Below are 13,357 nucleotides of genomic sequence, written 5' to 3'. Positions count from 1 at the left end.
TAATAATAATAATAACAATGGGAAACCATGTCTCATTTGGCGCCTCACATGTAAGGGGCAAAATTGTGTTCTGCGATGGATCCGTTCAAGAATTCGACGAGCCGTTAACGGCGGCGGAGCTCATGTTAGAGCATCCGCAACAGGTGGTGGTGGAGATGGACTCCGCCATGAAGGAGAGAAGGCCAACTCCATTGCCTGCTGACAAGAAGTTAGAGATGAGAAAAATGTACGTGATGCTTCCGGTGAAGCGAGGGAAGGCGGTGGGACTGAGCGGCGAAGAGTGCCGCCGCATTGTGATGATGGTTAATTATTCTGCCACACTTCATTGCAAGTACAACGATCTTGCGGTGTGTTCTCCAAGGCTTCTTCCTTGGATCGCAAGGCTTTGGCGGAACAATGAAATGTTGCAGAGAAAGGAGGAAAACATGGCGGGGAATAATATTGAGCAACTAGTGCCGGAAATCATTGAAGACAGGCCGGAATATTATCTGAGTAGGCAAATGTCCGGGAAAGGATGGAAGCCTAGCTTGGACACCATTAAGGAGAAGAACAAGATTAACACAAAACTCTCTCGTTGGTTCTTCATCAAAAGTTTTTAATTTAAGTGAAAACTCTCGTGTATTTATCGTTGATTGAAATTTAAAATTAAAAACGGCTTAATATATTTGACTAAATTATTATCTAACTATTTTTAATTATTAATTCTATACGAGAACAAGTATACAGTGAGTAATCGCCTTTAAGTTGTTTGTTTAAATTTCATGTTAACATGCCTAAAACTGCATAATGAAACAAGAATATAGCAAAATCGATTTATCTTTTCCTCTTTTTATGTTATTGTATGTCGTTCAATTAAGCCAAACCAAGAGATTGGGAAAATTATAGCATTGCCCCCTTTTTTTTCTTATTATTTGTGAGATGAGAGCCTTTTATGTTTTTGGTTGTAAATTACACAAGAATAAAGCATGCATATAGGGGGAAAAAGCATAATTCAGAAAGACGTGAAATGCTTACATAAAGTTGACCACAAAATACTTTTCAGTCGTGATAACAAGTTTCGTTCAGAGAAGGTTTTTATATGTTTTTTATTAAAAAATTCAATTGATAATAATTTATTTTAGGATATATATTATTAGTTAAACTCTTCCTTTTAAAATTCTCATAAATCATTATTTAGATAAAATTTTATTTCTTACAAATAAAACTGGAAGCGAGTGAAATCTCAAATTCGATTAGTTATAAGCTCAATAAATTGACTTAATAAAATTGCGAGCCAAATACTACCAGAAACACGGTAGTTTATCATGAGAAAATGCTCACGAACAAGAAGTAGTGGCAAATATCTAGTTGTAACCTCTTGCAATATTTTGTCTGTGGTTAAATTGTGCGATTTTCACGTTTTTATTTGTCTGTGGTCAATTTGAACTGACTCTCTCAATTGTCACAGACCCAATACTCATCGTGGCGAAATTAAACGATGTCTACTTTTAAATTACGCGCTTCTAGTGTTTCCTTTCATCTCTTTCAAAAATTTTATATGCAATTTCTACTTTTTCCAAATTTAAACCTTAATAATAAGTTTCAATTTTTAAGGGTGCAGACTTATCTAGTTTGTCGATGGTTTTTTTTCTCTCCTTCTCAGCCATTTTCAATTGATAAGATATGCATTAGTTGGAATAATATAAAAAGAGTACATACTTCTAACTTTAATTAATTAAGAATGAATGTTAAAAGTATAAAAATCATGATAAAAAAAATATATTTTTTGTCCCCAATTCACAATATGTATTAATTTTTCCAAATTTTATTTTTCTATTTTTTTATATTTTTTATTAATTTAATAAAAAAATTCGACATAAATTNNGGGCAATCTTTTTTTATTTTTTTAAATCCGAGTCAAAATCCATAATCCTAATTAGTATGTACCGTCTTTGAAATATGATATATAATTATAATTTTATATTTTTTTTATAGTTAACTATTAATTTAAATTAAAAATCTCAATTATTTTACTGAAATAAATTAAAATGAAAGTTTACAGTAACACAAGTAAAATTTTGGGCGAAAAAAAAAATAACTTTGACTTAGCACCAAAGTAAAGTCCACTCACTAAAAAATCGGAAGAACTCTTTCACAGATTTAAACTATTGTTCAGGTTTCTCCGTATCCTTAGTAAATTCAGCATTGAGTAATCAAAGATGCATTAGTTGAAATAGTATAAAAAGAGTACATACTTATTACTTTAATTAATTGAGAATGAATGTTAAAAGTATATATAAAATTTATGATAAAAAAGAGTATATTTTTTTTGTCTCTAATTCACAATATGCATTAGTTTTCCTAATTTTTTTATTTTTTATTATCTTTTTATTAATTTAGTAAAAAAAATATCCAACATAAATTAACGTAGGTTTATTTTTGAAACAGTAATTAGTATGCACCGTCTTTAAAATATGGTATATATTATAATTCTATATTTTTTTTCGTTATAGTTAACTATTAATTTAAATTAAAAATCTCAATTACTGACTGAAATAAATTTAAATGAACTTTTACAATAATACAAGTAAAATTTTGGGCGAAAAACTTAAAAGTAATTTTCACTTAACACCAAAGTAAAGCCCACTCACTGAAAAATCGGAAGAACTCCCTCACAGGTCTATTGTTCAGTTTTTCTGTATCCTTAGTCAGCATTGAGTCGCCAAAGAAGGGTCCCAAAATAGTGGAAATCAAGATTTTACAGGCAATCTTAATCCTAAATCACAAAGAAGATTGGAAGGAATCCTAAGCAGCCCATTTTTATGTCTATTTAATATTCTCTCTTTGCTGGATCTTTACTCTTTTTTCTTTTAATTTAAAAGACTATTTTTTTTTTTTACCATTTACTAACTCTTCCCCAATATTCCTATGCAGGAACTAGATCTGCGTGTATCAATGTTGCAATTTTGGCTCTTGTCGATGCTGAGATCTCCATTCCAGTTTGTATTTTCTTTTAAACTGTTAAACTTTTGATTTAACTTTGTGGCTTTGTAATTATTGAAACTTGTATGAATATGGATAAATTTGAACTAGGTAGAAGGCAATGCTGGATAAATTTGAATAAAGTTGCACTTCTTCATGTTAATTCTTTTTTGGCATCATTTTATTTTTTATATTTCTTTTTTGGCATCATTTTGTTCTTCATGGCCTATTAATTTCTTAGCTTGATTCCTAATCTCTATCTTTCTTAGCAAATTTTATTGGAGCACACAAAACAACTGAAGTATCGACAGGATGTAGGCTGAAGTTACATTTCATGTGGGTTGTATGTGTAACAAGAAATGTAGAGATTAATAAATTCATTTTGTCTTGGTACTTTTAGGCTTTCAGTTTTTTGTATCATTTTAGCAAAGTCTGATATTTATTTTGTAACAGTTATATTTGAATATTTTTTTTAACATTAAACCCATGTAATCTAGGATATTTGCTTTTCAATACTAAGTATTAATTAATTTCATATTTTTATACTATGGATAATATGTATAGGAATGTTATTATTATTTTTTTTAATCATATCTGATAAAATTTTATATTAAGGAGCATTTTTATTATGATATTTTTTTTAATTTAACTTTTATTGTTAGCCACGGAAAAAAAGTGTGGCAAAAAAGTCCAGCCTGGCCAATTTTGCCACGGATAAAGTGTGGTAGAAACAATTATTTCGTTATGCATCTTTTCATTTTGCCATAGAAAAGAGCGTGTCTAAACGTACTAAGGTTGCGGCTAACAAAATGTCTCCACGGGTGTTAAGACTGTGGCTAATGGAGTAAAAAACATGGCTAATTAAAAACGCATCGCCCTCTTTAACCACAGATGTTCATTTGTTGCTAAAGCATAATTGCCACAGTTTTTTTAGAGTTTAGCCACAGATTTTTCCGTGGCTAAATCCCTTATTTTTGGTAGTGAAATAACAAACTTGAGTTGGTTGAGTGGTCAACTCACTTGTCCGCTTAAGTAAGTATTGGGGTTCGAATCTCGCTTTGTGTATGCAGTAATTAATTGGTCACCAACAAACCCTTAAATGGAGTTCATATCCACGACAAATTAATCTTTGACCTGTCGAATTAGAAAATACGTGAAAAACCAAAAAAGAAAAAAATCCTAGCCAAATTAAATAAACTGAACCATTGATCCTAGGCTTGTTTGGGTTTGGATAGAGTAGATCAACGGTAAACCGTTGTCAAAGTTAGTGAGTCTATTTTATACCTACCTTCTATAGTATATAGGCTCATGAAGCACAACCTCTACTGAAAATTGTTGAGTAGGAATACGCACCTATTTAGTGTTTTTTTTTTTTTCCTTTTTTGTGGTATGGGACTGGCTGGTGGGGTTTATTTTGGAGACGAGCTACATGTTTTTGTATTTTTGGTTGCTACTAATTAGTTAATTAAACCCAAACAGAGTGGGCCGTATGAGCTATGCTAAAAAAATCTAAAAAAACAATCCATTATGAGTTTCACGACCGTAAAGAAAAAAAAAACTCCTGACAAGAAAATAGACAATGAACAGGCCTAATCTAGTGGCAACTAAGTATGTCTTGCTAGCAAATATATCGGATTCGAATCCTAGTTATAACGTGGCTGAGGCATATGATGTAGTGACAAAATTATTTGCTTCAAACTAAAGTCACACAGATTCGAATTCTAGCAATGGTGATTAAGTTAGTGACCAAAAAAATATTTTTCTTTACTTGCTGAAGAAACAAGAAGAAATAAGCTGCTAAACACGTGACTGGAAGCAGAAACTGTTGACTGTGACCCATAAAGGAAAATTAATCAGGTAAGTATAATTTTTGGACATCTTTATTTTAGGCCCAGTAATATTTTTTGTAGTTGGGCTTTTTTGCCACATAAATAGATTTGGATAGATAAAAATGAGTTAGTCAAGAATAGCTTAGACACCATTTATTAATTTAGGATCTCTCTTTGTTGATGACCAAAATAAAGTGTCTGCACTCCATAAAACTATAATGTTCTAACCCTTCTCTCTCTGAGTTTAAGCTTCGTTTAATGACCTCTGCAAAGTTATCAAGGATATATTGGGAGACAAAGTTGAGAAGGTTGTGGTTTCTGACAGGATTGTTGATTCACCTTGCTGTTTGGTTACTGGTGAGTATGGTTGGACTGCAAACATGGAGAGGATTATGAAGGCTCAGGCCTTGAGAGATAACAGCATGGCTGGCTACATGTCTAGCAAGAAGACTATGGAGATCAACCCTGACAATGGCATTATGGAAGAACTGAGGAAGAGGGCAGAAGCTGACAAGAATGACAAGTCAGTAAAGGATCTTGTGCTGCTTCTCTTTGAGACCGCTCTTTTGACTTCTGGTTTCAGCCTTGATGATCCAAACACCTTTGCTGCAAGAATCCACAGGATGTTGAAGCTGGGTTTGAGCATCGATGAGGATGAAACTGGTGGGGACGATGCTGACATCCCAGCACTGGAAGAGGATGGTGCCGAGGAAAGTAAGATGGAAGAAGTCGATTAAGTGCTAAAGGGTCTGTGAGTTAGGTTGATAATGGGTATTGGAGTCTTAGTCGGTCAAATTATGTTTTGTTCCTGTGTTTGTGTTGTAATCTTGTGATGTGAAAATGTGTTCCCATGGAGTCTGCTATTTTGTCAAATTAATATAATATACATCAATGAAAAACAGAAAAAGCGGTTTTTCCTTCGGAATAAATATTATTGTACATCAGTATTTAGTTTGGTGAATGTTATGGTATTTAAAAGGAAAAGTATAAAAAGTAGTATCTACTTATTAAAAAAAATTAAAAATTAATATTTAATTTAAAAAATATAAAAATAAATATTTTTTTAAAATAAAAGCTTATTACAAAAATTAAATTAGATAAAATTTAGGTACTAATTTGTAAGCACAATTGAATGTACCATTTAGTTTTCACTGCCTCTAATTTGGAAAGGCAAACTTTTAAGAATGAGGGGTAAAGGGCCTCTCACGTCATGCATACAATGATTCGGAGGTAACAGAAGCTAAGTTGAAAAAATAAAAATAGGTCATATAAAAAAAAGGGTAAAAAACACAATTAAATCAAGGGAGGGAAGAAATTACATGAATCAGCTAAACTTAAAATTAATTTACGAATCAGCCAAAATATATTATTATATAATTCGAACCAGTTTGGTTCGAATTAGAAAAATATGTAATTTGAACCAATGGAGTTCGAATTATGATGGAACACGTGATGGATGTAATTCGAATTTATATGGTTCGAACTACAATTGAGCATTATTCGAACTAAGTGAGTTCGAATTACTCAAGAAGACGGCGTTCTCTGTAATTCGAAGTAAGTTGGTTCGAATTACATGATGATTTGAATTAAACCAATTCGAATAATAATAATAATAATAATAATAATAATAATAATAAGGAGGAGAGTGTGTGTGGTGGGGGTTGTATCTGGGAACAAGGAGGGGATCAATTTGGAAGAGATGGCTAAGGTTTTTATATGGACATAATCTCTTTCTGAAGATAGCATGATTATGGTGATTGAAAATTAGGGAGACTCCTCACCACTACGTGTAACTTTTTTGGAAAAAGCTAGATCTTCTTTGGCTGAACCATATTTTTATGGCAAGGTATAATGTTACTAAGGATAATATGCTAACGAATATGTTTTGGGCTGACAGTGGCAGTAGGGTTGATTACCAATACTTTGAAAACGTTCTTGCTTTTGATTTGATCTACAAAAAAGAAATAAATATCAGAAACCGTTGGTGATATTTTCTGGTTCGAATAATCATACGCAGACGACAATATTTGGGTTTGGATTGCTGTTAGATGAAAGCATTGGTGTTAGACGACAATATTTGGTGGGAAGTGTCATAGTAATGGTGATTTACACAATGATTAATGTGATTATTAATTAATTCGATTTTTTTGTTGTTGTAGAGATAATTTTTGGTTAAGTAGAATTGGCTGATTTTTTTTGCTGTGACTTCAAATTTTGTGAAACTTATCGTGATAATAAATTTTAGTTAGAAAACAACAACAATAGCCCATCTAAAATATGAACAACAACACCAATAACAATAATAAGAATAAAATCAAAATGGGTTGGTTTAGTGGTTAGTTCACTAGTTGCCTAAGTAAGTATCGAGATTTCGAATCCCGCTTTATACATGCAGCAGCGCATTGGCCAACAACAAACCCTTAGATGAAGTTTAATACCGTAGCGGATTAGTCATTGACTTATTGGGTTGGGGATACTGTGAGAAATAAAAAATAAAATAATAATAATATCAAATTTAATTTTTTTTATAGTTCTTATTTTCAAATAATTTAATTTATACTAAATTTTATGTCAATTTTCAATTAATATTCACGAATTTTAAATTTATAAACTAATTTTTTTGAGAAAAAAACAAATACACATCATCTTAAGTCTTAAATCTATATTAATATATTTTATATATTCATTTTGTCTTACAATATGAATTTTTGTTACTTGTTTTTGTCTCGTATATCTGTGGTACTCCAAAGTATAACACGACAACATAAAATGAAAGTATGTAAATACAAAAAAATAGATATTTTTGTTATTTTGTATTTTCTAAATGGCAATAAAATAAAAACCAACAAATCAAGAATAAAATGATTAACAAAATAAAAAAACACGAATAAAAAATATTTAACCACATTATTAAATATTAAAGAAAAAAATAGAATTGTGAAATGAAACTAACCAATTTATTTACTATAAAACTAAAATAAATTAATTTTTATTTGTAAAAAAAAAATTCAAAATTCGAAAAATGAAAAATTTTTATTTTTATTAGATAATCTATTTAATAATATAAACTAATCAAATGTACAATAACTAATATTTTTTTTCTACCTTCCGCAACAAAAAAACAATTCCGATTCATACTAGGTCTAATGAATAAAAATTAAAAATCAAATACCCATAACACAATAAAATAACAAAATAGCTCACACTATAACATAACAAAAAATGTTACTAAGCAATAAAAAAGTCCAAAAATATAATCATAATCATTAACACAAAATTATACTTACTTGATTTAATTTTCGTTTTTCCTCATGCGTCATAGTCTGCAGCCTTTGATTTCAGTCAGGACGTGTCGTCCTTGCCTCCTCGAGAAACAAGATAACACATGTTCAGCAGTTTGCTTATCCACGTCTCTTCAGAAGCTAAAGAAAAATATATCCTTCATCACAGTAGTATTGGCCAACATATGAAACTTATAAAGGGACGACTGGACGAGTGTGTGTTAGTAATTTAGGATATAACTTGACGAAAAAAAAAAAAAGACAACCAATCAAAAGAAGAAAAAAAAGGTTTGATTAAATAAATCTAATCTCAATACTAAAAATATTTATGTAATTTTTAGAACCTCAAACACCCCCCTCCCCCTCCCCCCCAAAGTCCATCGTTTTAGTCCAGTTTGTTTTTATTAAAGTCTTTCTAAAGGCATGTATTAAAGTTACTCATCCAAGTACAAAATTACAAATATAGTAAAACACAAATTAATTTTAATTTTTCAATATAAAATTTTAATTATAAAACTCTTATTAATATTGCGAGATGCATGGATATTGCTTCTTTAGTTTGCAACAAAAAAATTGAGACTATGTATGTGGAGGAGTGCCTAAATATATGACGGTTATGAGTTATGAGCGAGGAAGATAGCTTGTGAATGGCGCGTGGCAAGCAACTTATTAACATACAGTTGTAAGCGTTTGCATTAAATCCATGGATCCTTCTATACAAACACCATATATATACCAATATACCAATTTCAAATTTGCACAAACATTCTTACATGGAAGACATCATAACAGTCCTCGAATGGAAATGCACGCCACTACTGATGTATGATGTGCTTGAGTATACACCAACAACAAGGATGGCCCCGAATAAAGTACAATAATGTTTCACATTTCAATTATAATTAATTTTTGCATAGGTTTGTATATAGTTATACAATGAAATTCTTGACAAGTTCTAAATGGTTGGTTCATTACATATTTGGTGTCACTACATGTTTAGACTTTAGAAAACCATACGACCGAGAAAATTAGGCAATGAAAGTGCACCTGTATATTAGTAGTCTATCTATTGTTTAGCCATCGTCAAGATTTGAACCCGATACAACATATTTAACCACTCATCCAAAACTTTGGTTGCAGTAAACTGGAGTCATTCTTTAATAATGATAGTTCAGTAAACTAGTAGTCAACTGCTATTTTTATTAAAAAAATAAATATTAACAAATTTATTTCTAAATAAATGAAACTAATGTTTAAATATTATAATTTTCTCACATAAAAAATATTTGTCGTAAGTAAAAAATTAATTTTATCATTTGTGAATAGATTGGTTATTATACTTCACTTCTTAAAGTGCATAAAATGCTCCATCAATTTTGAAATTAGACAAGGTGATTATTAAGTAATCTTCTAGGAAGACTCTGACTTCGTATTATATGCAAAGTATTTAATCTCTGCATTTGTATTTCTTTTCTGATAAACAAGCTGAAATTCCACAAAACCGAACCAAAAAAAACAAAAAACAAAAACAGAGCGTGGCCTAAAAACGCCCATACACTCAAATAAGGATGAGTACGATCCAAGTTAATTAATCACTTGAATTTATTTTGCACACTAATCTTAAAGTGGGGTTCTGCCAAGATTTCACACTTTATCTGATGTAAGGTTGTCTTTGGTATTAATTAACTAAGTCTCTCAAAACAAAACAAAAAAATGTAAAAACTAAAAACACTAACATAAGAACAACACCCAGAAAACATGAACTATACCTTTGTGATTTTATCCTTGTGTTTATTGTTTGTAGTTCTTTTTAATGGTTTACAGAAGACGAGATAAATTTTATAACCAATAATAAGTAATAAATGTTATCTCTTTTCTTCATGCGTAATATATGAATATATTATAATAAATAAGGATTTTTGCAATAGTCGAAAAAGATAAAAAACTGTTTCTAAATCTTTAGGCAACAGTTTTTTATCTGTGGTATATGCGGCCGTTGCCAATGTTTATAGGCAACGGTTTTTTATCCAAGACAATGACAAAAAATCGTTGCCATAGTTAATGGCATAGATAACGGTTTTAACGACCATTTTTAAAGAACGGTTTAAAATCGTTACTAGATAGCCAACAGTTTAGAACTGTTCTCTTCCATGATGTAACGGTTTAAAACCATAACTGGATAGGCAACAGTTTTAAATTGTTGTAGTTTTGTTATTAACAAATAGGGGTGTTCAAAATTTAAACCGATCCAAATTAAACCGCCCATCCAATCCAATCCAAATCGAAAACCAATTAAAACCGCACTAATTCGGATTTGATTGGATTCTATTTTTTACAAACCGTTGGATCGGATCGGATTTCGGATCTACTTTTCATAACCGATCCAATCCAATCCGAACCGCACAATGTACTATAATATTATTATTTTATTATTATATTTACAATTATACTTATAACATGTTCAATTTATTATACATTTTTATATTATTCAGTATTATTATTATTTAATAAATATTTTATGTTCAAAATGTTATTTATTTATTTATTTTAACTAACTTATAATTTTATTTCTATTGTTATGTTATTGTTGGCTTCTTAAAATATTGTTGAGACTTGTTATGTCATCGTTGATTATTTAAAATTTAATGCTGCGACTTGTTATATGTATTTGATTTTTTTAATTTACAAAAACGCAAATCCAATCCAATCCAAACTGCTTGAAATTGGATCGGATCGGATCGGATTTTTTTCTAAAAGTCATCAAATCCAAACCGCACTGCAAGTACAATTAGTGTTTGGATCGGATGAGTTTTTGACTCAAAACCGATCCAAACCGCACTGCGAACACTCCTAGTTTTGATTATCACTCCATTCGTCTTTTCCACCTCCAAACTCCCTCTCCATCTTCTTCTTGTCTTCATCAATGGTGCTGTTGTAGGGTCTCGTGGGTGGGGTCAAAAATTTTGAGACAAGAAAACATCCGACTCAAGATTGAGTTATCCGTTCATCTCTTCCATTGCAAGCAAGAGGAGTTAGAGTTTTATTTCCCAAAACAAAAAGATCACAAAATAAAATTCGAAATCGGAATCTAATTTTTCCAATGGAGTCTGCCAAAGAGCAACACGAATTACTGCACCAAATCCTACCCCCACGTCTCGAAGACGCAGGCCTTAAAGATTGTGCTTTTCCACCTGAAATCCATTGCCACGATTTTCTTCGATGACGGTGACAAGAAATGATGCAAAGTCAGAGGCGATGAGGTGAATGTCTCTGGCGATAGCGGTGGCGGTGAAGTGGAGGAGGTTATGGATGAAATTATGGTTGGAGAAGGAACGAAATTAGGGGAAGGTGAAGAAGAATCCTGATTTTTTTATGAATCACAAGGTTGCGTTAATGAATTACAAGGTTTCGAAATTGAAGAACCCTGATTTTCAGCTGAGTCATCACCGGAATGAGCCTAGGGAGTAGGGACCACGATGGTATTTGGAGCTCAATTTGGGAGACCATTATGGTGAAATTAGAATCTTAAAAATCACATTAGGTAATCGTGTGAATCTTAAGAGCTATTATGGGAATTCACTTGCGTATGAGTGATGATTCAGGATTATGATTTTTATTTTAATTTTCTTATGGTTTTCGATCAAAATTTTAATTAGTCACAAAAAAAATTAAAATTTTAATTCAATTTGTTAAGTTAAATTATTATATAAATCACCATAAATTTATTATCAACGTTCCTTAATTAATTATTTTGATTACAAAGTTTATTTTTTGGTGAACCATTGGGGCCAAGGCCCAAAGAGAGAACAAAACTAACTGTCTGCAATGATTATTCCTCTTCTATCATTCATATATAGAGACTCCATTCCTTCGAGCATACTGTCAATGAAGCCAAACCCATTTTGCCTTTTGAAACTTTCTTTTGCAAGCCAATCAGCGCACATGTTTCCTTCTCTTGAGGTGTGTTGAAAGTTGAGCTCCCAAGGTCTTTTTTGAAGCTCCTCAATTTCTCTTAGGAGGGGGTTAAAACGTTGTGTATTATGCTTGAGATTTATCTCCTCATACACTTCTATTGAATTAACTTCTATAACTATTCTTCTCATACCCAAGTCCCGTGCCATCCTAAGCCCATGGACAACACCCCACAATTCTGCCTGCATAGTTTAACGATTTCCCAATCTTGTGGTAAAACCTCCTATCCACTCCCCTTTATGTGTTCTTAGCAAGCCACCACTCCCCGCTTCTTTTGTTTTCTCCCTATAGGCTCCATTAGTGTTCAGTTCACCCACCCTTAGGGAGGTGGGTACCAGATTAATCGTTTCCTATTAGAGGAGGTATTGGATCTCCTGTGAGACTTGAACCCAAACGTGGTTATTAAGGAGGCAAATAATATGCAACTCAACCAAGCCTCTAACCACGACCTTGATGTTTTTCTTTCTCTTTTACAGTTTTACACTTTTGGGCACGGATTCGGTACGCGGGGTTACATAGCGCACTGAAACACCATTTTATTGTTTGGCGCACCGGTCAGCTAGGCGAGACCAGAATTAAAATGCATGGTTTTGCTGGGTTCTTTTTGCAATTTTATATAAATTATAGGGGTCACTTTTTGGTTTTTTGAAATGAATACACTTAACTTAATTTTTAGAATTAGTCAACTATTACTGCCGCCCTATTTCTCCCCTTCCTCCCCGTCGCAATCGCACCCTCTTCCTCCCCTTCCATTCCGTCACAATCGCAACCTCTTCCTCCCCTTCCCCTCCGTCGCAATCGCACTGTCCCTTCCTATCTCCACCACCGAGAATGACTGAAACCACCCCACTCAGCTAACTTCTTCTCCCCCCCCCACTCAGTGTTAATGATTCTGTTTAGGCGGATCCAAGTACACAAATAGCCTCACCTCTGACGACGACGGTACCTGATCTGCATTGTCGGTTGTCTTCAGCAGTTAATGGCTTCGCCGTCTCCATAAATGGAAAGAAGGTACCCATTGTATTATCACCCTTCACTTGATTTACAAATATCCCCCTTTGTTTCGTCATATGTCTGCAATTTTCTTTGAAGGACATCCCCCAATTTTGCGTGTTTCGCTAAATTACCACATTGTTGTTGTTTGGCATAGGGTTGCCGGGGATGAAGATACCACTGGGGGCGAAGCAGACCATGGAGTTGGATTGGTTGAGGGCGAAGGCTTTGCAGGAATGGAGTTGGACGAGTACAATTTACAGGAAGATGAAATAGAACACGAACATCTGGTTGAGGGCGAAGGCTTTGCAGGAATGGAGT

At 32.5% G+C, this 13,357-nt stretch overlaps 2 protein-coding genes across 2 annotated transcripts; both read left to right on the top strand.

The window, feature by feature from the left end:
* LOC107648050 lies at positions 7–808 on the top strand. Its single transcript, XM_016352074.2, has one exon. The coding sequence runs from the start codon at positions 18–20 to the stop codon at positions 597–599; it is 582 nt and encodes a 193-aa protein (XP_016207560.1). The 5' UTR covers positions 7–17; the 3' UTR covers positions 600–808.
* Positions 5,171–5,527, top strand: LOC107646611 (heat shock protein 82-like). The gene has a single exon (XM_016350787.1). The coding sequence runs from the start codon at positions 5,171–5,173 to the stop codon at positions 5,525–5,527; it is 357 nt and encodes a 118-aa protein (XP_016206273.1).

Source organism: Arachis ipaensis, chromosome B06 (genome assembly GCF_000816755.2).
Source record: "Arachis ipaensis cultivar K30076 chromosome B06, Araip1.1, whole genome shotgun sequence".
Taxonomy (NCBI): domain Eukaryota; kingdom Viridiplantae; phylum Streptophyta; class Magnoliopsida; order Fabales; family Fabaceae; genus Arachis; species Arachis ipaensis.
This window is presented reverse-complemented; position numbering and strand designations above follow the sequence as displayed.